The sequence below is a fragment of the Wyeomyia smithii genome, chromosome 1, assembly GCF_029784165.1.
Source record: "Wyeomyia smithii strain HCP4-BCI-WySm-NY-G18 chromosome 1, ASM2978416v1, whole genome shotgun sequence".
Taxonomy (NCBI): domain Eukaryota; kingdom Metazoa; phylum Arthropoda; class Insecta; order Diptera; family Culicidae; genus Wyeomyia; species Wyeomyia smithii.
This window is the reverse complement of record NC_073694.1, coordinates 192,912,728-192,935,057: the sequence shown is the minus strand read 5'-3', so window position 1 is coordinate 192,935,057 and position 22,330 is coordinate 192,912,728. Positions and strand designations below refer to the sequence as shown.

General features: G+C 36.1%; 1 protein-coding gene across 2 annotated transcripts in view; it reads left to right on the top strand.

Moving 5' to 3' along the window:
- Window positions 1–22,038, top strand: part of LOC129718207 (proteoglycan Cow) — a 165,560-nt gene extending 143,522 nt beyond the window's left edge. Inside the window, exons 7-11 of one of the 2 annotated variants that reach the window (XM_055668720.1) lie at window positions 6,736–6,855; window positions 6,917–7,100; window positions 7,238–7,627; window positions 7,708–7,848; window positions 20,001–22,038. In XM_055668720.1, coding sequence (XP_055524695.1) covers window positions 6,736–6,855; window positions 6,917–7,100; window positions 7,238–7,627; window positions 7,708–7,848; window positions 20,001–20,113 — 948 coding nt within the window. In that variant the 3' untranslated portion in view covers window positions 20,114–22,038. Of the gene's footprint in view, window positions 1–6,732; window positions 6,856–6,916; window positions 7,101–7,237; window positions 7,628–7,707; window positions 7,849–20,000 lie in introns of both variants that reach the window. The other variant, XM_055668718.1, reaches the window with a different exon arrangement.
- Window positions 22,039–22,330: the final 292 nt, after the last annotated feature.

Sequence of the window (22,330 nt, the reverse complement as noted above, 5' to 3'; positions counted from 1 at the left end):
GACCGCAACGCGGCGCTTTTGTGCATGTAGCTTTGAAAATTTTAAACATTACCTATCTGATGCGGTCTTTAGGAAACTTGTTCAGAAGGTCATGTGGAAAACTTTTCTGAAGACCACAGTTTTTATTGGAGGACTCTAGCACTACATAGTGGTGAAATACCGTACTTAACTTTCCACCACCCAGAAACCCTTGGCCTTCTGAACAACTTCGCTGCTTTCTAGAGAGTAAGAATCACGGGATAAGTTAAGGTCAAAATGTGACGAATTGCCTTCACACCAATGCCATGTAGTGACAGAATTCTACACTGAACTGTTCATCAACCAGAAGTCCTTGGCCTTCGGAACGAATTTGCTTAGCCGTAACTTTCCAGGTCGTCAGAAACACAAGATATCTAGTTATTCAAGGTGACGCAGAACTTTTTTATTTTTTGACAATTCGATATTTTGGCTGTAAGAGAATTGTACATGGCTAATTCGTTCTACCTCCAGTTCGGGTATAATTATTAGTGGTTCGGGTTCCGGAAAACTATCCAATGAGGCAAAAGGAGTTTGATCTTCATCGATAAGATGATTCGTTTGCAAAACATTGTAGTTTCGGTAGACGGCTGAAAATTTTCTGGCTCATCCAAGCATTAGCCTTGGCAACGCAACGGTGAACGGAGTATTTTGCCAGTAAGCAATAACGGCGATTTCGGAGTCCCAAGTATGTTCGAGCATGGCATGAGTTTACTAGTTTTTCATCAATTTCATTCCCCGAAGCAATTTTGTTTCCCGAATGAGTTATTGTTTTGGGGAGTCATTCTAAAAACAACTTAGAATCGTCACAATTGTAAATTTGATCGGCAATCAAGTCATGATTCGTCAGGCAAATAAAGAATATAGTCTGTGTCGATTTGACTTCTCGCTTTTGGTGAAACCCGTTCTCGATTCTGAAAAAAAACTAAATTTTGGTATTTGTCATGCATCGATGTATTAACATCGTAATGATCCCTCATTATTAAATTTTAAACAAAAACTTGCATTTAAAATGATTTGCATCAATTTAAACCCAGAATCAGATTATCTTCCCAGGGTTAAAATTAGCGATTGTCTGAAAACTTTTTGAATGGCACCAGGTCAATTAATTCGTGTTTTTATAATATTTCTCATATATCTCAGAAACGCGTATAAACGAAATGCTTTGCGTGATGAATTCGCGAGTGATCGACAACGTCACTGTATTTTAGAAAATTATAACTAATTTGGATAATTATTTTTAATTTCTTTCCTTAAGAAACACAATTTTCTACGGTTTATATTTTTTTGGAAATACAAAATTATTATCTACAGCTTTGCAGAAGACGTCGCACCGATCAAACAAACCGTTACAACTCTAGAAATATTTGTAATCATCGATACCTTTTTACAAAAATGAGTCGCAATACAAGAAAAGAATTGCACAAAATGGCTAAAACCCACAGAAACTTGTATGCAAAGTTTATGCCAAATCAAAGATTACAATTAAAAAAATATTGAAATTGGGGCACTCCGTTTGAGAATTTCTCTTTTTGTTAATATCCTGGCTTATTGTTTTCCTCAATATGTGGAAAAAGCTGGGAGTGAAAATTCACCGCTCACTTCTTGCCTAGCAATTTTTGTACAACCACACTTCTTCCTTCTGATTTGTGCTGTGTTTCTGCCGCTCGCAGAAAAATTAATACATTTGCTGCTTACACTACCTCTGACCGAAACAAAAATGACCATTCATTAATGATGTCACGCGTTTAGGGGGGAGGGGGTTTTAATTATTGTGACATTTTGTGACACATGGGGGAGGAGGTGTTAGCTTGAGTGTGACATTTCAACCAAAAAAAAATGAATAAAAAAGTGACATACCTGCTTACAGAGATCAACTCAGAACTATTTATCATATTTGCATCATTCATACATAGTTCTACGATCCATTTTTTACTTAAGATTTGCTTTAGATAAAATAAATGACAATTTTTTTCTCGCTAAAAAAGCATAATGTTCTTTAATTCTGTTTTACCGTGCATGTTCATTTATGAATGATAGCGCAATTTCATTAATTTTTAGTGTCTCTCAATCCAATCAATACAAAAATTGTGACAAAACGTAAATAAAAATGCTTGGTTATTGTGACATGTGGAGAAGATTTGGATTGCGAATTGATTGAAGAAGAGGAACTAAAAATTGATGGTGTTTCAAAAATCAGCAATAATGCTGCAATTACTGGCAGCATCCTTAGACTAAGAATTAAACGCCTTTTCTAGTTATCTTCTATAATCTTCTTTTCCTTTTAGTTTCAGTTTTTCTCTCAGTAAACTCGTTCTTATTAAGGGGGGACCCTACTCTGGAAAGTTGAAAAATAATGAATTTTCGTGATATTTTTTTCGGATGTTTAGAGAAAGGTGAGGTGTTCGGGCATTTCGGCTATGGATTAAGGTATATTTGAAGATGTATTTTGTGTGCCGTGGGTGCAAATATAGTGAGTATTACGCTATTGGCAGTGTTTTTCTCGAAACCATGTTTTTTTCAACTGGTGGTGAATTTTTCTCAGCATCTACTGAACCGATTTGGCTGAATTTTTTTTTAACATGTAAAAATGGATTATCTAACTTGTTATGTAGCCGTTTTTTGATATCTGAGTTTTTCAATGTTTTATGATTTTTTAAATAGTGATTTTTCATGAAAAAAAAAACATTTTTTTTACTAAAATGGCCGCCATTTTGGCAATTTTTGGAATTTCTAAAAACGGCTACGTAACAAGATAGATAATATGTTTCTATATACTGAAAAAAAATTCAGCCCGATCGGTGTACTAGAAGCTGAGAAAAACTTACCACCAGTTAGGTACTGATTTAGAGAGAGCATCCACGTTCCCAGCTACCAACAGTGTAATACTCACTATATTTACATTCACGACATGGAAAATACATCTTCAAATATACCTTAATCAATAGCCAAAATAGCCAAACACTTCACTTTACTCTAGACAGCCAAAAAAATATGAAAATTCATGATTTTTCGACCTTCTAGAGTAGGGTCCCCCCTTAAGAAAAAGTACATTCCTAACAAATTTCTCGATTTTCAATCAATTATTACCAAAGAAGGGGGAGAGGGGGTGGGGTGTTATAAAAACGTGACGTAATTAAGAGGGGGGGGTCAACAATGTTGTGATAAATTGTGACAAGGGGGAGGGGAGGAGTTGATTTTTTCCAAATTTTGCGTGACTTCATTAATGGATCGTCCCAAAGTTATGAATCACTCTAGTGAGAAAACACAGAAGTACACCGAGGTACGCACTGCGGAGATAAATTCGGTAGCTTTCGAAACATGCGTGACGTGCGGCTGGATTTATATTTTTTTAGTTTTAAGATGCACAACGTAGTCTACTTTTCTACCTAGATGCTCAGAAAACACACAGCAAAAGCACTGCAGTGAACTTTGTTGTGTAGTTGTTACGCGTAATGTCCTTTCGTGTAAGGCTCACACCGCTTTATTATCTCTCTGGAAAAATATTTCAGATGCCACCGCGGTGGTTTTTTTCTGTGTACTTCTCAGATAAACACGATTCGCTGCTGTCTTCAACCAGGTGCGTTGCTTGGCGCACCAGTGTTGAAGCAATTGTTTTCGCAGTGAAAGATATTCTCCTTCACGTTAGTAATTCTCTGAGGAGAAACGACATGCCTGCTCATTTCTATCATTTCTTATTATATCAACTCTGTCATATTTGTCATATAAGTATTTTAACCAATTTTGTGTTAGGTGCGTAACAAAATTATCGCTGATTGTCAATAGATGGCACAAGCAGTAAGTACTGCTTGATTTTGGCCAAAATAGAAAATGATTAGGAATTGAGCTCAGAAAAATCCAAAATAGAAAATGATCCTGATTGAGCTCAGAATCACTAAAAACTTCTTTTAAAGGTCAGAAGAGACTAAAATAGAAAACGATCCAAAATTGAGCTCAAAATCGCCGAAAAGTGCTAAGTGCTGAGAAAATGATCCCAAATTGAGCCAAGAATCGCCGAAAAGCGCTTCTAACGGTCAGAAAAAAAAAAAACAGAAATAGAAAATGATCCCAAATTGAGCTCAGAATCACCGAAAAGTGCTTCTAAAGGCCAGAAAAGACAAAGAAAGAAAATAAACCCAAATTGAGGTCAGAATCACTGAAAAGTGCTTCTGAAGGCCAAAATGGGAAATAATCCCAATTGAGCAAGAATAAAAAATGATCCCAAATTGAGCTCAGAATCGCCAAAAGGCCAAAATAGAAAATAATCCCAATTTAGCTCAGAAAAGGCCAAAATAGAAAATGATCCCAAATTGAGCTCAGAATCACCAAAAGGTGCTTCTAAAGGCCAGAGAAGACAATATTAGAAAATAATCCCAATTGCGCTCAGAATAGCCGAAAAGAGCTTCTAAAAAAAAAAAAAAGCCAAAATAGAAAATGATCCCAAATTGAGCTCAGAATCACCAAAAAGTGTTTCTAAAGGCCAGAAAAGACAAAAATAGAAAATGATCCCAAATTGAGCTCAAAATCGCCGAAAAGAGCTTCTAAAGGCCGAAATAGAAAATAATCCCAAGTTGAGCTCAGAACCGCTGAAACCTCTTTTTAAAGACCAGAAAACTTTAAAACAGAAATTGATCCCAAATTGAGCTCAGAATCGGCAAGAAGTGCTTCTAAACCAGAAAAGACCAAAATAGAAAATAATCCCAAATTAATCTCAGAATCGGCAAAAGGTGCATCTAAAGGCCAGAAAAAGCCAAAATACAAAATGATCCCAAATTGAGCTCAGAATCGCCGAAAAGTACTCTAAAGGCCAGGAAAGACAAAAAATTAAAAATGATCCCAAATTGAACTTAGAATCGCTGGAAACCCCTTCTAAAGGCCAAAATAGAAAATGATCCCAAATTGAGCTCAGAATCATCAAAAAGTTTTTTGTTACTGTTGAAATACAGTTCGGACTTGATTTTCCGGAGACTCGACTATCATCAGGCTCAATATCCGGGATTCGGTTTTCCGAAACCTTAGACTCGATTATGCGTTTTCTCACTTTTAGCTTGTCATTTGCTTATGTTAGAAACTTGGATTTTTTTGTCGGTTTGTCTCTTTTCTTGTTATTTTTGTAAAAAGAATCAAAAATGGTATTTTGTTACTTTTGCAACAAGTTTGTAATTTTTTGTCATTCTGAGAATTTTTATCATTTTCATCAATTTTCTGTGCTTCAATCATTTTTTATGTTTAAGCTTTTTTGTTCGTTTTACAATCTTTTTGCAACTTATTGGTTGGTTACTATTTAAAAATATTATTTAATTTTACATTTCGTATATTGATTGTTTTTATATTTAGTCATTTGTTGTCATTTTCGCAATCTCTTCGTGATTTTTTAGATTCTTCCTTTCTTATTATGTTAATGATGTTTCCATTCTATTATTTTGATATTTTTTTTTATGATTGTTGTGAGTTTCATTATTTTGAAAACTTTTGTTATTTTTGTTCTTTTTATCAGTATTGTCATGTTTGCCTTTTTATCATTTTTGATCGATAGTTTGATTTTCATAATTCTTCTCTTTTTTGCCATCGGGATTCTTATTATAGTTTTCTTTTTTGTACTCTAACCATTTTTAGAGTCGAAGAAGAAGGATAATAAAGCTTTTTTATTTTTTAATTTTGTGATTAATGTTATTTGTGTAATTTTGTCTTTTTGTCATTTTTCTTTTTTTTTTTTTGTCAGTTTTATCTTTTGATTTGTTTTTGCAATCTTTTTACGGTTTCTTGATTTTGTTATCGTCTTTTGTTTGTTGATGTCTATGCTGAAAAGTAGCATTTTAGACATAACATTACTGTTCAACAGTTTAAAATGATAGTGTATTTATTGGCTACAGGATATCTCAAAACTCAACACTAGTTTTACTTAATAATATGTAGGTGCAAAATCGAAATCGCAGCACGACACTGCTTTAAATTTAATTCTGCCAAACTGACCGTTGCACGGCCAAGCAAGCACGAAAAATTCTGCATCCATTAGGGACGAACTTTTTGCTCCGCCCCAATCACCCAACCGAGAAGTCATTTTATCAAAGCTTTTTGCCATTTACCGGCGTCGTTAATTTCGGTAAACAAGAAACCCTAATTGAACGATTAATTTACGTAATTGCATTGCTGATATCATCGCCGGTTTGCATTTTGCTGGACCTCCCCAATGTCGTTTACCTTCATGGGCACGACTTCTCCCGCTGCTACCAGTTGGTGGCCGGTCAAGTCGATCACGATAACGAAGAAACCAGGCTAAAATAACGTGTCCAGTTCTGTGCAAGTTCACGAAAGCATCGGACATAATAACAGCCCGAACTTGCAGCTATTTCAGCATCAAAATGGAATATCATTGAAAAGACGACACTGAAACGATTGAGTTCAACCTGGGTACTGAAAAGTTGTGCAGACAGAGTTCGTTTCTTTTCCTCGACTGAAAAAAAGTTTTCCAAAAAACTTATAAGGAGAGAGTTTTACTAAAGAATAGATAGAACTAAAAACTTTCACCAATAGACAACTGTTCTCCTAAACTTATGCTATAATAATTTCCTATTGTTTGACCGCAATTTATAATATTTACAATCTCTTCGGTTAGCGAAAACATTTAGTCTTGTCTACTGAAAACCCTTCAAAAGAGCGAACTGCAAGTACCACGCCACTAGAGCTAAGTTTTTTTTTTTTCTTTCCCCTCTATAGCAGAAAGAAGAAAAGAACCGACACTTCAATCATGTCAACTCGCAGTACACTTTCACGCCAGAGGACATAAAGTATGACAACAAGCACTACAAGTACATCAAGTACACCACCTACAAGGGCAAGGTAAGTGTGAAAGCAGCATGAATTGTTTAACACTCTGCTATTCAATCGCATCTCAATGCAGTCGCGCCTGCAGCAACAGTACAACCCATACGGGGACGCTTCCTCGTCAGGCTCGACCGGATCGTCCGGAGCGTCGTCCGGATCCACAACACGAACCAACGAGGATAAGCACAAAATCCGTGGCTACAACGAAGTACTGGACAAACCGGTCAGCAAATCACCAAAATCAACCAATAACGCAGCACGTGAGTACTTTACTAAACATCAAGGTCAAATGTGCTAATGGAGCCTCAATTATTTTCCCATCCGCGCACAAAATTGATTAATTGATTCCACATGCTCAATAAATTTTCCCATTCCTCCCCACTTCACGCGGCTTCAGGCTATCCGACAAAATCGATCGAATGCAAGCCACAGCAGTTAACCGCAATTGGCAATCGACTGCTGGACTGGTTCTCGGTTATAATGGCCGACAGCAAAAAACGTCGCCAGCATCAACAGCAGAAGAACAAAGTGCATTTCCCAGCCGCTTGCAAGCTAGAGGCACGCTGGATGTTCGGCCACCTGGACTTGAACAACGACGGTGAACTTTCGTCGCAAGAACTGTACGATTTGGAGCATGACCAGAACGAGCGCTGCATCAAGCCGTTCATCGATACGTGCGATCTGGACCAGGATAACACCGTCGATCCGCGCGAATGGTGCCGATGCTTCGAGAAAACCGACCGCCCCTGTGCCGCTGTTCGACGGCGTTTGGGCAACGATTTGAGCGGTGAGCTTTGAGCCGTATAGGGTTCGTGTCAAGGATTTCTAATAATGATTTTTTTTGCATTTCATTTTTTTTCCATCTAGGCTCAGGATACGCTCCCGATTGTGACAGCCAGGGATTCTACAAGCCGACACAGTGCCATCAGGCGGTCGGTGTGTGCTGGTGTGTAGACGAACATGGGGTCGAATTTGCCAACACGCGCACCCGCGGAAAACCAAACTGCGGTAAGTAATCGGTGATCAATTTCACGGAGTCGCCCCTTTTAATTCAAGGTAATCTATTTAAAAGTGGATTGACCATTCATTTTACATTCTTCCGGTCAACCGTGGTATGGTCGTGGTGGCCCACAAATTTGATTTAACTCCGCATTAGCATGTATTCCCAGCGTTAAAACCGCGCACAGAATTATCGATGGAGGAGAGGGGGAGTGCCCAAATAAATTTTTAGAACTTCACAATAAAACCAAAAATGCATAGGAGAACTACTCCATTATTCATCTCATGAAACATGAAAACACAATTGAAAACAGGAAAAAACGCATATTTTCTAACTAAACCAATCTGCTAATCCATGAAATGGATTCATCTTAGTTCACTTTAGAGTTATCATGAAGTAGAATCCCCAAAAACTCACTTGAAAGCTCTAAATTTGATATTATAGTCGGGCATCTGCACTCGAAAACTCATTTAATTCAATCAAATTCAGAAAACAAAATTCGCGCATTGTTCTATACGGCTATAACGGGACTTTTTATTTTAATCACTCAACAAAATTACTCACTACACTAAGAGTATTTTAATTTTTGAAATGTTCACCTCAAATTTCCAAAAACAAGCTTGAATTAGCAAAAACCGTTGAATTATTCCTTCATAATTGACATAAATAGACAGCACTGCAGTGGTTACCTAGGTTACCAATTTTGCACGTAAAAAACTACAGCGGATATCTAGGTAACCTACTACGACGGGCTGCGACTATGTTCATTCATAATAATGTGATTCATTCACGATTAACAGTATGATAAATATAGAGGCATCGTGAGATGAATAATTAAGAAGTGATTTAAGTTTTGAGATGGATATTAATAAGGATATGGAAGCGTTGTTAAAAATGTTTTTTTTTACAAAATTCAGGATAAATTTAGCTAAGTTTACCAAATATACAATGCTGAACGATTCCATAAAAGCACGTAAGCGTATTTTGTTCATGTGTTCAATGATTTCGTGAAAATTTGGTGTTTAATCCGTGCATTATGGAGCTGTTCCCCTACAACAGCGGTTCTCAACCTTTTTTTGTCCGCGTACCCCTTGGCGATATTTTTCATATCGATTGTACCCCCTGGCTTTATATGTTCTCGCAGCGTGGGAGAGAGTAGTGGTAGATCATGTTGTGGTAGTCTAGTTCAAGTTTCAAAAGGAACTTTGGTTTGTTTGATTGCTACAGTCATATTTTAAAAGCACGATTGAACAAAAAATGCAGTATTATAAAGCAAAATTGCTTCGTCCGCCATTACTGATTTATCTTTCGAGTACCCCCTGAAGGCTTTCGAGTACCCCCAGGGGTGCGCGTACCCCAGGTTGAGAACCGCTGCCCTACGAAATTGTTTTTGTGGCACTTCATCAGTTGATTGGAAAAAAATAATGTTCTTGTGCTAGACTACTAACGAAAGTATTTCCCAATCCTGGATCATTGATCGTTATATTGGAATCAACCGTTGCGTTGAGAAACGATGTCACAACGGTAAATATTAAAATATATCAGCCAATAACGTATGATATTTGTTGTAGTGTATCATACTTTCTTGGCAACACTGTAGGTGTCATAAAGCAAAGATATCATCTTGTGGAGAAGAACGATCGAGTGCTTGAATCCACAAAGGAATTGTTTGAACACTAATAAATTGAATGGGTGAATTGTTTTTATTGATCTGAAAACACAACAGCGACAACAATCTAAGCATATAAAAAAGCAGCTCTGTCTGTCTGATCCATATAGGCTTGGAAACTACTGAACCGATCGGCATGAAATTTTGTATATAAGGTTTTAGAGGCCGAGAAAGGTGACTAAGATAGTTCGAGACCCCTCCCTCTTCTGGAAGGGAGGGGTCCCATACAAATGAAACACAAATTTCTGCACATCTCGAGAACTAACCAAATAAAGGAACCAAATTTGGCAGGTGAAAGTTTTAGCGGTAACAAAAATGTCCCTAATAGCACAAATTTCTGCACATCTCGAGAAATAATGAAGTAAATGGAACCAAATTTGGTATGTTGAGGTTTTTGAGAGCAAGAAAAATGTTCATGGTGGTTCTCTGCCAACCACTCACCCACTCGGCCAGTGTCGTCACCGCACTACAGTCCGATACGATCTCGCACCCACAAGCTCGTGAAAAATAACTCTAAAATAGTAACTTTTGACGGAAAATTGGAACAACCCTAAAACTGAGTAACTTCATAAATACCGTAAACCGAAGGGATTTTGATCTTTTTTTCGAATGTTTCTTAAATATGTTGAAAACATTGTGAATAAAATAATGTCTAATAATTTTAACTCTGCAGTGTGGTCTTTCAAGCCCTTTTTCAATGATAGAAAGTAAGCGACATCCAAAGGCTGACAAACGTGGGTGGCGTTGCGAAGTAGAAACACAAACTTTATTTTGTTGTCCCGGCAAGCCTTGATCACTGTATGTGATAGATGAGATGCCACATTGTCGCCGATACATTTCTTCAAGCTTCGAAAGTAAGGGACAGCAACAGAGAAGAACCAATCTTCGAAAAAGACACCATCAAACCATTCTGAACACAAATAATTTCAATGGTGCTTATTACGGGAGTCACTTCACGGTGAAATCAGAGTGAAGTGAATGAAGTCCTATTACGGGACTCAAGTATGTGAGAAAAATGTCGCAATGTGACATCTACCGTGGAATCTGGGTTATTCTGAGTATCACATAAGTGAAGTGAAAACGGAAAAAGCGACGTTTTGCGTGAAATTATTTCACGACCGTTTTGAACAGTGAAATGATTTCACGAATATATGGAAGTTTAAAAATCGATTGATTTATGATCTAGCGGTAATATGTATGGGATTTATTTTCCAGTAAAAAGGCGAATCTTTTTTTTTTTTTGAAAAAAATCGGCTCTCTGGGACTTACAAATTTTTGAGCTGCGGCCAATGGAACGTAAGGGAAAAATTGACCTTCGAATTTCATTTAGCGGTAGGGCTCAAAAGTTTCCTCTTGTCGAAAAATGTCCTCTTACAAAATTTCAGACTTTCCGGCAGTTTTGAGCTAGGAAACTCGCTCATTTCACTTGTCCTATTCTCATTTTAACTTCACTGCCAATCTCACTCCACGGAGGTGATTTTTGTCACCTCACTTGAGGTGTAATCGGGAATAGGTTTAAAAAAGTAAAGTGTGCGTGAAAGTGAAATATATTTCACCGTGAAGTGAGTCTTGTAATAAGCACCAATATCTAGGAATCGAAAATAGTACTATAGCCTATATCTGACATAGTTTCGTTATACTGGCATTTCTTACGACCACCCATCGTCCATGTCGGATATAGATGAAGCGCAGCATAAACTACGTAAGGTAGTAACATATTCCCGTTAGCGTATCCTGCGAACATGACCGAATACGCTTCCGCCACAGTGTCGGATGTATACGCCCTTGCACCTACCTTATTCTTATAATTTCAAGGCATTTTCAGCACAACAAGAACGTTTAAGATGATTTTTGATTCACTCACGCGAAACTGCTCAGAAAACAAACAAAGTAAATCGTTAGCTGACAGATGGGGAGATAATTCACAGGTTGCGTTGTGATGTAAGTAGCATAGTAAGTGTCACACGTTGCATAGTAAGTGACGTCGTGGGTTGTCGTTATAAAGAAAGCATGAAACATGTTGTTGAGCTTATTGAGACTTTACTTTTGAGGAAAAAAAAATGCAGAAACAGTAACGAAAATCGTCACATCAATAATTATTCACACTAAGAACTTATATGGGAACATATTTTAAAAACTCAACTTATTGCAGCTTGCTGTTTTATATCTGGTTAAACCGATTGTTTGCATGCAATAAAAATCGCTGAAAATCTACTTTCTTTTCATTTTATATTTTAGCGTGAAAAACACTCTATTCTTAGCATGAAAGGCATCAATAATACTAGAAGAGGCATTTTTCAACACAATCAGTTGGAGATAGAAACAAATCCCAAGTACTACGAGTGCTCTTTCTCACAAATTCAAAAAAGAGGTGAAGTGATCAAAGTCACCCCAGTTTACGGTACTCAAAATTGAGTAACACTAGGCGTCTTCCAAAACGAGTGATCATTACCCATTTTTGGGTACAGCTCAGTTTCAGTGCTAAATATACTCTGTCATGATCAATAAACTATACTAAATAATCATAAAGAGTTATGCCTAGTAATAAAAATTAACAATAGGGGGTTTTAATTAAAAAAATACCTGATTTGTCTTATACTAATCGATGAACGACCTTTCAGTAGGCACTACGTATTTTTTTAAATCTCTACGATTTTTCTTTTTAAATTGAAAAAATAGATTTTGTTTTTTACCGCTCGAAGTTCCATTAGATACCGCTTTTGTATGGACTTCAGGACAATACGGGGTCAGTGGCAACGAAGAGGCTGACCACCTCACCAAATCAGGCCGAAAACAAACACGGTTCACTAAATTAATCCCAGCTACTGACCTGAAATCATGGGCAACAAAGGTGACAGCAAAATAATGGACGGGACTGGCTGAATCCCGGACGTGAAGGAACTAGAAAATACTTCCCAAGAAAGAATGCGACGGATACTTCTCGACGGGAGAACCTTCGTTTAAGAACAGGGCACACTTCATTCGGTTACAACATAGGTGGCGGGGATTTTTAGATCCAGTGCACAACATGCAAAGTTATTACTAGACTACACGAAGCAAACATGACATCCCTGTAAGCTTCTAGGATGCTCGAAGGCAGCGGTTTCTAGCCTTTCAGAGAGTACGCGAAAGAAAAATCAGACAGAGCCACTTTTCTTCACAAGACTTCACTTGTTGTTCAATATTGCTCTTAAAACATGACTGTAGCTATCAAACGAACATAGTTCAAATTGAAACCTAACATAGATTACCATAACATGATCTACCCCTACTCTCTCCCACACTACGAGAACATTCTAAGTCAGGGAGTACAAGTGATTTGGAAAATATCTCCAAGGGGTATGCGGACAATAATAGGTTGAGAGCCGCTGCTGTGAGGAATAAACCGACAACGGCCGTAGCAGTGATACTGTTTTTGAAAGACATTGGACTGTACGAACGAACTTGACAACAAACAAAAAAATTGAAGAGGTTATGTATGAAACACGTCCGCAAGTTAACATCGAATTACGATAGTATTTGGATGTTTTCTGAAGTCTGGAGTCGATTTCCGGTCAAGCATTCCGGTTCCGAAAATATTCAGGATGGATGATATTTGGCCTTGCTTTTAGTTCTGATTGGTCGGAATCTGTGTTCAACATTTTTCAACAGTACAAAAAATAGTACAACAGTTTGCGCCAAAAAATCACATTTTTTGCAGTTGGTGTGCGCTGCATTGCTGCAAGAATGAATGGGAAACCTACAAAAACTGACTGAGTTATTAGCATTTTGAATTGGACAATTTTCGTGGCATCCTCGATGTTTTTGGTGTTTCGAATTGTACCCCTAACCCAGAATGATGCCGTGAGACGTACCATGGAATAGGGTGAAATTGATCACCTGAAAATTCGTGATAAAAAATACTAATCAAAAGATACAGCTCTTACAACACTAGGCAGTGTTAACGTGTCCTTAATCGCAACTTTTGCATGATTCACATACCTGTCAAAGTTAACCCTTGCATGCCCGGTGCAATTTTTCATATTTTCGAAAAATTCTTCTAACTCAGTCAAAACTCAATCAAATTTGATCAAATAAGTTTCCAAATAACAAAAAAAAAGTATTGAACTTACTTAAAGTAATTTTAGTTGAGTATTAATTACGTTAGATTTGGAGAAGTGAGTAAAGTTTGATAAAAGCTCAAAAAATTTAATTTTCAACAATGATCATTCCATACCATTAAAGAAATACTGATGAATTTGCAGGAAACCACAAAGATTTTAATTTCAGAGCTAGTTTTTGAGCTTTTGCAACAAACCGAATTGAAATCGGTCTAACGACGTTCAAATAAGTGCAAATTTAGCAACAAGCAGCTCGTGAATCGAAATAAAAAGTTTTTACCTAAAATATCGTTATTTTCGTTTCCAAACTAGCTGTAAATGTTATTTTTCAGTACAGAAATCATCATTTATCTTTACCATATCGAAAAAAATCTCATTGCCAAAAGAATGTATGGATTTCAATGGTGATCAGTTTCACCCCAATTTACCTCATAGTACCTTATAGAATTATTGAATTTATTTCATGATGTAGACGATAGAAATTTCACCAATAGCCTAAGAGGTTTACTGGAGCACATACCAGTACTTGTTTTAAAAATATACTATTTCGGGAAAAATGTACATGAAGCTAGTTAATTGAGAATTGTTATAAAAATTAATCAATTTCACCCCATTCCATGGTAATTCCATATCGAGACTAATCTGAAGACTAAGTCCCTAATAAAGAAAAAAAATTAAAATTTGTAGATCAATAATATTCTGGGTCATGTGTTGTTAGATAATCGATTGTAATGTAAAACAAAATGGCGTAAAAACATCGGAAATTTGGTACCATTGCATTGTTGCGCCTTAAGGTAAAATGGGTACAAACTCGGAAAAATGCGTTACTGCATCAAAATATATCATAAAATCGCACATAGAACCCAAGGCAAAAAGAAGTTGCACTGTGTTATAATTGTGATCTTTAACTTTGATTTTAAGATAACGTGCATTTTGAGATTGCAGTGCTTTTTACTATCTAAATCTTTCAGGATAAATGATGATTGTGCTCGCTCAATCATGAAAATCGTTCAACGATTATACAGTGCTACAATTTTCTTGCCTTCTATGTATGATTTTCTAATGTATTTTGACGCAAAAACAAATTTCCCCGAGTTTGAACTTTGAACTCATCTTAAGGGGACACAACAGTGGCGCCATTTTGAATTTTTGAGAAATCAGAAATTTTCGATGTTTTTAGACGCCATTTTGTTTTAAAGCCAAATATCGAAGTTCTAAGAGTTTGTCCACGTATAAGCATTTTCTTGCCCATCTTTTGAAAAGAAAAACAGATTTTAAATCGTTCAAAAACTGGGCTCAAAACGGTGATTCTATGAAAACGGTTTTGGCTTGGTTTTTTTTTTTTTTAAAGGGGGGATTTGTTAGTGACTTCTCAACACTGTTAGAAATTTGTTATTTTAATTGTTAGGATTTGTTTGCTTTCGCAATTAGGACTTATCATTCGTAGGGATTTAAACCTACTTGTCAGAAAAGGAGAAGTAAACTTACAACTAACTTAATTGCTAACTTATTGGCTATAAAGAGAGCTTATCGAAGCAATTGAGGATTGCAACGATTTTTGTTGAAAATTGGTAATAATTTTATTTGACATAGTTTCTAATGGTTCAACACCAGTAAGTCTATGTAATTCGAGTGTACCAAACCAAGGAGAACGCTTCAAAATCATTTTTAGAATTTTATTCTGAATCCTTTGGAGCGTTTTCTGCATAAAGCATTGCTGGTCTAAAAGTTTGTTTGTAAATCAAAAGTTTGTTCTTTAAACAAAGTTTAGAATTCCTGTTAATGAGAGGATATAAACATCTCGTATATTTGATGCACTTGGCTTGTATACTTTCAATGTGCTCTTTGAAAATAAGTTTTTTATCATAAATTAGTCCCAAGTACTTAACCTTGTCAGACCAACGTAAAATAACCCCATTCATCTTGACAACGTGATTATTGTTTGGCTTGAGGAAAGAAGCCCTAGGCTTATGCGGAAAAATTATCATTTGAATTTTAGAAGCATTGGGAGAGATTTTCCACTTTTGCAAGTAGGAAGAAAAAATATCTAAACTTTTCTGCAATCGACTGCATATGACACGAAGACTTTTTCCTTTTACGGAAATGCTTGTGTCATCGCAGAACAATGACTTTGTGCATCCTGGAGGCAAATCAGGAAGATCTGAAGTGAATATGTTGTACAGGACTGGGCCCAAGACAGAACCTTGAGGTACACCTGTTCTGACAGGAAATCTATCAGATTTTGAATTCTGATAGACAACCTGCAGAGTTCGATCAGTAAGATAATTTTTTAAAATTTTGATTAGGAAAATTGGAAAATTAAAAGTTTGCAATTTCGCAATCAAACCTTTATGCCAAACACTGTCGAATGCTTCTTCTATGTCTAAATGAGCAGCTCCAGTGGAATAACCTTCAGATTTGTTAGCTCGTATCATATTAGTAACTCTGAGCAGTTGAATGCCCATGGCGAAATCCAAACTGTTCATTTGCAAATATTGAATTTTCGTTGATGTGTGACATCATTCCGTTAAGAATAATTCTCTCGAACAGTTTACTTATTGAAGAAAGCAAACTGATTGGTCGATAACTTGAAACTTCAGCTGGGTTCTTATCCGGTTTTAAAATTGGAGTAATTTTTGCATTTTTCCATAATTTGGGAAAATATGCAATTTTGAAGCAGCAATTGAAAATTTTCACTAAAAATTCCATTGTGCTCTCAGGCAGATGTTTGATTAGTATATTAAAGATTCCATCGTCACCAGGTGCTTACATATTTTTGAAATTCTAAATAATTGATTTAATCTCATTAAAGTTAGTTTCAATTATTTCTGCAGGTAAAAAATTCTGGGAAGAAATTAAATCAAATTGACGTGTGACTTCATTTTCAATTGGACTCACAAAACTCAAATTTGATTTATGAACACTCTCAAACTGCTGAACAAGTCTTTGAGCCTTTTGTTCATTGGATACAAGAAAACGTTCACCATCTTTTAAAACTGGAATAGGCTTTGAAGGTTTCTTAAGAATCTTCGACAGCTTCCAAAAAGGTTTTGGATATGGTTTCAATTTTTCAACTTCAGTCTCAAAATTTTGATTTCTCAGAGGAGTGAATCTCTGTTTAATCTCTTTCTGTAAATCTTTATAAATAGTTTTAAAAACAGGGTCACGAGAACGTTGATATTGACGTCTGCGGACATTTTTCAAACGAATTAGAAGTTGAAGATTTTCGTCAATTATTGGTGAATCAAATTTCATTTGAGCCTTTGGAACAGAATAATTCCTGGCATTAACAATTGCACATTTTAATGTATCCAAAGCGGAATCAATATTCACTTCGTTTTGCAAATCAAGCTCATTATTGAAATTTCTCTAAATATGAGTTTTGTATCTTTCCCAATTAGCCTTGTTATAATTAAAAACAGAGCTCATAGGGTTTAAAACTGATTCATGTGATAAAGAAAAAGTTATTGGAAGATGGTCAGAATCAAAGTCAGCATGTGTGATCAAATCACTACATACATGACTTTGATCTGTTAGAACAATCATTGAATTAAAACTTTTCCATTGGAATTACTTTGAGAATTATTCCATGAACGATGTTTAGCGTTAAAATCGCCGATTATAAAAAATTTCGAACGATTTCTGGTGAGTTTTTGTAAATCACCTTTAAAATAATTTTTATGCTCGTGTGTGCATTGAAATGGTAAACATGCTGCGGCAATAAATAAAATCCCAAGTTCAGTTTGTACTTCAATTCCCAAAGTTTCAATAACTTTCGTCTCAAGATGGGGAAGAGTACGATGTTTGATTCGGCGATGAATAACAATTGCAACTCCACCGCCGGAACCCTGAATCCTATCATATCTATGAACCACGTAATTGGGATCATATTTTAATTTTATGTTAGGTTTCAAAAATGTTTCAGTAATAATTGCAATATACACGTTGTTTACTGTTAAAAAATTAAAAAGCTCATTCTCATTGGCCTTCAATGAGCGAGCATTCCAATTTAATATTTTAATTGTTTTATTTAAAATCATTGCTAAATTTTAAATTAGAAACAATTTTAATAGTAAAATTTGTGCCTATTTGAATGGCTTCAAACATTGATTTTGCCTGCAACAGACGTTCATAAGATCGAACATTGCCTGTTGCAAAAAAGAAAGTTTACCTGCCGTAATAGGCCCCAGGCAGTTGACATTAGAAAAAATATTTTCGGCAGCAATATTAGCTGGGGTAATAGGTGTACAATTATTTTCTAGCGTGTTTTGCTTACCCATATTAACGGTCATTTTCGAACTACCAACACTAGGCGGTATAATGTTCGAACTACCTGTAACCTGTGCATAAGTTAAACGGGTATGCAAAGGAGTAGGTAAACTATGCGTCACTGGTACGCTTGGAGAGTTTTGTTTTGAATTTTGTTTACCTTGCCTTGCCTTAACAATTGCTAAACGGGCTGGGCATTGATAAAAATTCGACATATGGTTGCCGTTACAATTCGCACAGTGAAAATTTTTACTCTCTTTCACAGGACATGTGTCTCCACAAATGAGGCATTTTTGGTCCATGTTACAAAACTTTGAACCATGGCCATAACGTTGGCAAACACGGCATTGGGTGATATGCTTTTCATCTCCGCCAAACTTTCGATATAATTCCCATTTTACACGCACGTTATATAAAGCATGTGCTTTTTCAAAAAAAAATTAAAATTATCAACCTCACTGCGGTTAAAATGAATTAAATAATTTACAAGGGAAATTCCAGTTCGCTGACTGTTTTCGCCTCGTAATTTTTGTTTCATCAGAATTACTTGGGTAGGGGCTATACCAAGTAATTCTGTCAAAGTAATTTTGATCTCATCAACGGTTTGATCGTTGGTGAGACCTTTCAATACGACCTTGAACAGCTTGGCGCTCTTCGTATCATATGTAAAAAATTTATACATCTTTTCAGTTAAATACTGAATAAGACGATTCCAATCTTTCATTGTTTGGGCCAGTAAACGGCATTCGCCTCTTCGGCCAATTTGATAAGTAACTTTGACGTCAGAAGAACGGTGAAAGTTCTCTTTTAAAAATATTAAATTCAGAAGCAATAGTTACCACAATAGGTGGAACTTTCTCCTTTTTTACAGAAATTTCACTTTGAATAGTTTTACTTTCGAACATTTCAATTTCGCTAGCTTCTTGCTCAGGCAGAATATCATATTAATTTTCACTGCATACGCTAGTTTCAGAAAGAGATGCCTCTCTTTTCCTCCCCGTAGCGATGCGTGGTTTCTTTTTTCGTCCTGCCATTTCAGGTGATACGAAAAAAGTTCAAAATAATATCAAATTGCAAGTATTGAGAAAGAAAGAAATAGGTAGTCTTGAGAAAGACTGATGTAAGTTAACTTCCAGGTAATCTTTAAAAGACACACTGACAAAACACAAACTTTGAAGCTATAGGCAGTCAAAGACCAGTCCACAAGCAACCGAAAATACGTCTGATCTGTCGGGCAGCTCAAGACGCACTCGGTTTTGGCATGGTTTTAGTATATTTCACAAAGCGAAATAATATCGAGTATGTATGAGCATTAATGGTAATGCGCTAATACCTTAAAGTGGTTGTAGTCAAATTATGTTATATATTTAGTAAAAAAGTCTCATGAATCGATTGGTAGGTATCTGATCCACGTAAAATGTCAGTAACATGTCAATTTTGCCCCAATTCCCCTACGATACTAAAATAGGTTTATCTCAACGTTAGATTAACTCAATTGAAATCTGTTTAATGTAATACCAATTATGTAAGCGATACTTAAAGATACAATCACAATTTGTCTTTTCGTGATCCTCCTTCTTTTGCGGGGAGGGGGTCGCATTTAAGTTTATCGAAGACGCGATAATTCTGTCTCCTAGCTGAAGCGAGATTTTTATGTTCTGACCGGTCCTGGCCGTTTTCGTAGAATTATCGTTTTGAGCTCAGTTTTTGTCCGATTTCAAATCTGTTTTTTTAAAGATAGGTAAGAAAAACTAATATGTGGACAAACTCTTAGAATTTTGATATTTGGCTTTAAAACAAAATGGCATCGAAAAAACATCAAAATTTTCGATTTCTCAAAAATTAAAAATGGTGCCACTGTTGTAAGATGAAATGTGTTCAAACTTTTGTTTTGTAATTTGTTTTTGCGTCAAAATTCATGAAAAAATCATACATAGAATCCAAGGCAGAAGAAAAAGTAAATTTTTGTCGCACTGTATTATCAAGTTACTCATATATTCTATATTCTCATATAGAAGAAGGACCCCAATTAAGATATAAACATGTGACATATAAACATATATAAACATGAGACTGTCGCGCATATCTTGCCATGTTCTAACATTTCGATTTCCACCCACAGACGAGATAATCAACAATGCCAGCACGCTATCCACCGACGATGATGACGCTGAAGATTCGGACGATGATGACGATAGCCAGGAAGGCAGCGCCGATCGTTTGCTAGTTTTCTAAAATGCGCGAGTGAAAACCAACAACAACAAAAAACAAAAAACTTTCATCCCCCCAAAACAGCACTGGCTATGTCAAATGTCCCATTTTCAACCTTCTTTTTTTGTGTAACCAAGGATTACAGTCAGAAACAGCGACCGTTACGTTGTTGATGTTTGTTCTGTACGTAGGAATTTAGGAAACATGGTGTGCATTCGTTTTTTGTTTAGTAGCGCTGTTTTCTGGACCAAATCGTGCATAGCATTTTTTATACTCATCAGCAGCGAGTAGTAAAATCAACTAAAAATAACCTTCAGTTCAAATAACCTACTAAATCGAAATTATGTAACGATTTTTCCTTCCTATTTAGAACGTCTTTCCATTCGTATACTCATGGCCATGTGATGTTTGAAACAGAAGCAAATCCCCGTCCTTTATTAGCATCGTAAATGTTCTTCATTGTTATTACGTTTGTACTTCCGTATAAGTAACTACTAGAGGTGTTTAAGCCTAAATAAAATGTGACTAACTCGTAAAAGATCTGTCCTCCTTAAGAATTAAGAAGCAATTATTTTTTTCTCCACTGAACACGTGAGTGAGTTTTATGTATCGTAATGAAAAGCGAGAAAAACAGCAACATTTCAAGACAAAAAAAAACAAACCGCAGTACCAGCTTTTCCTCGCCTCGTTTCACATGACGTGAGATGTGTGACATAATGCCAATAAATGATTCTGCTCCATTCCATTTTTTTTTGTTTTGTATTGATTATTTACTATGCCAAAATCGGGTTTGATATTTTGGCATTCCATCGGAATGCCGACATGTTCTCATTGATGATAAATCATACAGCATGCAGCAAAAGTTCGTTTCGCCGATTCAATTATTGAAAATATTAATGTTATAGAGTTGATCAAATGCAACATACATACTTACTAGCAAATAGTGTGACATTCTCTACTGACATACAAGAAGCGTAAAATATTGTTGTAAAAGCCTTATTTTTGCAAGTAAGAGTACAGTTAAACATACTGTTACTGTAGTTAATTGAACGCGGCGAGAAAGGTGTCGCATGCAAAAACTTAAACCAACAAAAGCATTTTCACTAATCGTAGTAGGTCAGCAGTATTTATAGTAACGTTTAAGGTAACGCAAACACTAAGGAACAGAACAGATCCGTCGCTAAATTCAACTAGACCATGATGCACTGCGCTTTGGATGTTCGAAACATAGTAAAACGCAAAAAGGGAAAACAATTGTGACGCCAACACTTGCTAGTCACGCTCTTTTTATAACCAAATGGAGAAAAAACGCAAAAAGAGATTAAAATTTTCCGTTTTTCACATTGATAGATACGCGCAGCTTCTCACCGTAAAAAAATCTGTTGGTTTTAATTAAGTAGTAGCATCATCTTGCACCAGCTTCCAATAACGGACAATTGACTCTGTAGAAATAACCACGTGTCACAGCGTGCATAACTGACGGAACTTGGCGTCAAATCAGCAAACACAGTACATTACCAGCTAAACCATAGATGTAGATCGATAAAACTTCGTGCTGATTCATTAGAAAAAGTATAAAAAAACCAAAAGAATAAATTATAAAACGGATCTAAAACTCATTCTATAGGCGAACTAAGCAGGCCAACCAACCAGAAGCGAAAATAAGAACAAACAAACAAACAAACATGACAGCAAATTAATCAGAAATGAAGAAAACAAACCAATTACATGTGCATTCTTTTTTTATATATGAGCAAAGCAAAAAGCGAAAAAAAAACTAACAATTAAATAACGTGGAAAATTTCGATCAGTTGAAAAGTATCGGATCTAATTTCATCCCGAAAGGTTATTCACAGTGGTGAAGGAAAGAAAAACGGTTTAGTAAAAGGGAAAAAAAACTTAAGCATTTAAATGGAAGAACAAGTAATAAACGACAAGTGGTAAGAAGAGTTGAGCCGGTGTCTGAAATGTTTTTGAAATCTCACAATGGTCCATTTTCATGACAGAAGCTGCAGTTTGACGATAGGTATACGTTGTTCTCTCTAGTCGATATTGTCCATACTGAAAAATTGAAAAAAAGGAATCCACCAAAATGCTTGTTTACCTGTTTTACTATCACTTATATTGGGTTTTTCGTACAATCAAACGACAGTCTAGGTAGTTTCATTCGAAGATAAGAAATTCTCTCGACTGGAAAATTATATTTTGCAGAGAAAATAAGGGAATATTTTGTTCTTGATA